This window comes from Fulmarus glacialis, unplaced genomic scaffold, assembly GCF_000690835.1.
Source record: "Fulmarus glacialis isolate BGI_N327 unplaced genomic scaffold, ASM69083v1 scaffold23690, whole genome shotgun sequence".
Classification (NCBI taxonomy): domain Eukaryota; kingdom Metazoa; phylum Chordata; class Aves; order Procellariiformes; family Procellariidae; genus Fulmarus; species Fulmarus glacialis.
Window position 1 is genome coordinate 17724 of NW_009189893.1, and position 3330 is coordinate 21053.

Consider the following 3330-nt stretch of genomic DNA (forward strand, 5'->3'; position numbering starts at 1 on the left):
CCGGCCCCCCGAGCCAGGCGTCCCACAGGCTGCGGCGTCAGCCCTTCCTTAGCCCTGGCTGCAAGAGCCAGGGCCAGAGGGAGCTGGGAGCACCCAGCCCAGGGTCGGGAATCAATGGGGCACGTTGTTTGGTGAAGCCCAAGCTTGCAAGCAGGAGGATTTGCAAGCAGGGGTTAGACGAGCAGCGAGGGATGGGGAGATTCCCCATTACAAATCCCCTGCACCATACAAGAGAGTCATTTAACGCCTCTGTGCGTCGGTTATCCCCCATGAACTCTGCTATAACGGGGGTCCCGCACATCAGCCCACTTCCCTGTACCCCCAAACCACTGCCCTTCACTTCCCAGCATCGTACTGCCAGGGTCAGTGACAATCCCTTTCCCACCCTGTCACACCTAGCCCCAAAATGCATTTCCTAGCTCCAACCTGAAAAAGCACCGATTAAACCGGAGGTATTCTGCTACCACTCCCAGGCTCTGGCTGGGACACCTGCACCAGTGGAAAACCCAGCTCAGCCCATGCCTGCAGGAATAAAATCAGCCACAATGCTGCCCTGCAGCTGGGGGAGCCGAGGCAGAGATTGAATTTGTCTGTTAGGGCTCTCCCAAAATTTGCCACAAGCTTTCCAGCACCCTGCAAGCTGGTCTGACTATTACTTCTTGCTGCAAACTTCTCCTGCTGCTTGCAATGGCAGCATGGGTCCAGCTGGGCAGAGGTTGAGTGGGCAGGCATCACTTCCCCTTGAGCACAGCCCAGGAAAAAAACAAAAAGAAAAGAGACGAGCAGTCCTGCCCTAAAGTTCTGCACAGCCTGCTCGGGGCAGGCAGAGCCCCGACGCGGGGGCACGGCACAGCCTCCCCGCTATTACACAGCCCAGCGATCGCCCCCCCAAGTGCCCGGAGGCTGCCAGGCTGCCTGCTGCAAGCCCCAGAGCTGGATGCATCACCCCCCTGGGAGGTGATTTCGTCCCCGAGCCTCTGCAGCCCCCCAGGGAAAGCCCACGCACTGTTTCAGGGTGAATGAGGGTGGAGGAAGGACTTGGGGGGGAGGAACAAAAAGGCAGTGTTGGATGGGCATGACAAGACCTTGCAATTCAAGCCCTTCTATCCCGAGTACATCCCAGGGCAGCATTTGCTTTTAGCCCCCGCAGGCAGCTGCTGTCAGCTCCTTCTCACCAGCGAGGCCTCGGCACTGTCTCTCCCACATTTGGGATCCTGGTAGGGTCGGTGCAGGAGGAACTGCTGTAACGTGAAGAACAGTCTACGTCACCTGAAAATCCTGGAAACACTCTAGTTTCTCAGGGCACTGGGCTCTTGCAAGAGGGGTGGCTGCAAGCACAGAGCAACACAGCTCCCCTCTAGAGATCCTTCCACATGGGCGAAAAGGCAGCAGCAGGACAAGGCAATCTGAGGACACGTGCCGGTTACCCCTGCAAGCCCCAGGGCTCTGCCAGCCAGCCCCGAGCACGTGGGACGGCTGGGCGCTGCTGGTGCAGTGCTCCGGGCAGAGGAAGGGGCTGCCAGCCGTGGGGGCATGCGGCACAGCGTCTTGCACCCGGGCAGGGGAAAATTAGCTGACAGAAGTTCCTGGTGCGGACGACATTGTAATTCACGTGATGCCACAGGCACGTAACTGCATCCTTTATGCTAAGAAAGGAACCATTTCCTTCTAAAGAAAAAAAAAGCCTAACAATTTTTTTTTCACATGCTATAACCTCCACCAGCTAAGAACCGACACAGACGTTTCCTGGAACTGCTTAATTCAACTGCTGAATCCTCGTCTTCGCCACCACCGACTTCAGTCCTATTAAGTTGCACCTCTCCCCAGGAGGTTTATCCTTCTCACTCCGCTGGCGTGGGTGGAGAGAAATGAACAGGACAATCTAAAGAACTGTAAATAAAACTATTTGTCTGAGCCGACCTTTGAAATTAAACCTCTCCACTGCCTCCCCAGGGCTCTGGTTCCAGCCCCAGGTGAAGTCCTGGGGACGGCTGCGGCACAGGAGGCTGCTTCCAGAACCACGCTGCTTTCTTAGTGCTGGGGAAAATGTTTTGGATGTATCCCAGTTCTCCTCGATCCGAGGAGGAGGGTCAAATGGATGGGGCAGAAGGCTGGAGGGTGGATCCCAGCCCTGCTACAAAGAAAGAGCTGGAACAAAAAAGCATCAAAAAAAAAAAAAAAGAAAGAAATTAGAGGCAGGGTGCAAAGCAGAGAGGGGAATTTGGTTGCTTTGGTCATGAGAGCCAGCTCCTCACAGGCACACTTTGTGCTATTTTCCACCGTTGGGAGTGGAAAAAGCTATCTGTGGAAGTGGAAAAAGGGCTCTCAACCTGCTGAAAGCCGTCACTCATCGGCCTGCCGAGGTCCCGCTGCAGAGAGGGGCTCCTGCGGGTCATCGCCGCCCCGCGCTCGCCACTTCTGCAAAAAAAGCGAGCGAGGAGGAGGAAAAAATCACGCTTTAGAAAAAGCCCCTTGCAGCCCCAAAACAACCTGTCAGCCTGCGCTGAATCAGAGCTCCTGACTGCCGGGGCCGCCATGGGTGCCCGCCTTTCCAATGCAACAGGCTTTTTAGCAGGGGACGACCACGCAAGAGCTGCTGGAAAACCCTGCGTCCCAGGAATGCAAGTAAAACCGGAGCCAGGAGCTAGCTGCACCCTCCGAATAATTTCCTTTAAGCATGCTAGGGTTTTTTGGTTTTGGTTTTTTTTTTTTTTACAATTAAGATGCCAGTGTTTCAACCCCACAGAAAACATGCAAGTTTCCAGTGCTTTAAAAATAGATCCCCAGCTGCAAACACTGACCCCCCGCCCAAGCAAGGAGAAAGAAGTAAAACTGCATGGATTGACCCAAAAAAGTTACACGGCCCCTTTTAGCACCAGAATCAGCCTTTCACTTTCACCCACCACGTGTTTTGGAAATTGCAACATCTACCTTGCTTCTTGTCCATGGTTTCCCAGAAATGAAGAACAGTGCTGGCACGCCTGGCAGAAGAGAGGGATGGGGGCAGGCTGGAGGAAGGAGGAGAAAAAAAAAAAATCCCGCAGGATCCAGCACACGGCACTTCTTGCAAGCACCGATGATTATTTTCAGTGGGAATGCATGGCCCAAAGCGCTCGCCGGCTTCACGCAGCTCTCCTCGCCCGGTGTCCCCGGCTCCCGGGGGTCTGCAAGGCTGGGAGCAGCAGCGAAGGCGAGCGGGGGGAGACAGGGAAGGTAGCGCTCCGTTCCCTCATCTGCAGCTGCTGAGGTTGGCCGGTCTCGGCTCCGATTACCCTTGAAAGCTCAACAGTTGTAAAAACTGCAGCAGCGAAATAGCAGATGACGTCAACA

The 3330-nt window shown here is 55.1% G+C and overlaps 1 protein-coding gene across 1 annotated transcript in view; it reads right to left on the reverse strand.

The window, feature by feature from the left end:
• MAP2K3 (mitogen-activated protein kinase kinase 3) overlaps window positions 1–2947 on the reverse strand; it is a 17644-nt gene extending 14697 nt beyond the window's left edge. Inside the window, exon 1 of the mRNA XM_009583837.1 lies at window positions 2932–2947. Within this exon, the coding sequence (XP_009582132.1) occupies window positions 2932–2947 (16 nt within the window). The remainder of the gene's footprint in view (window positions 1–2931) is intronic.
• Window positions 2948–3330: the final 383 nt, after the last annotated feature.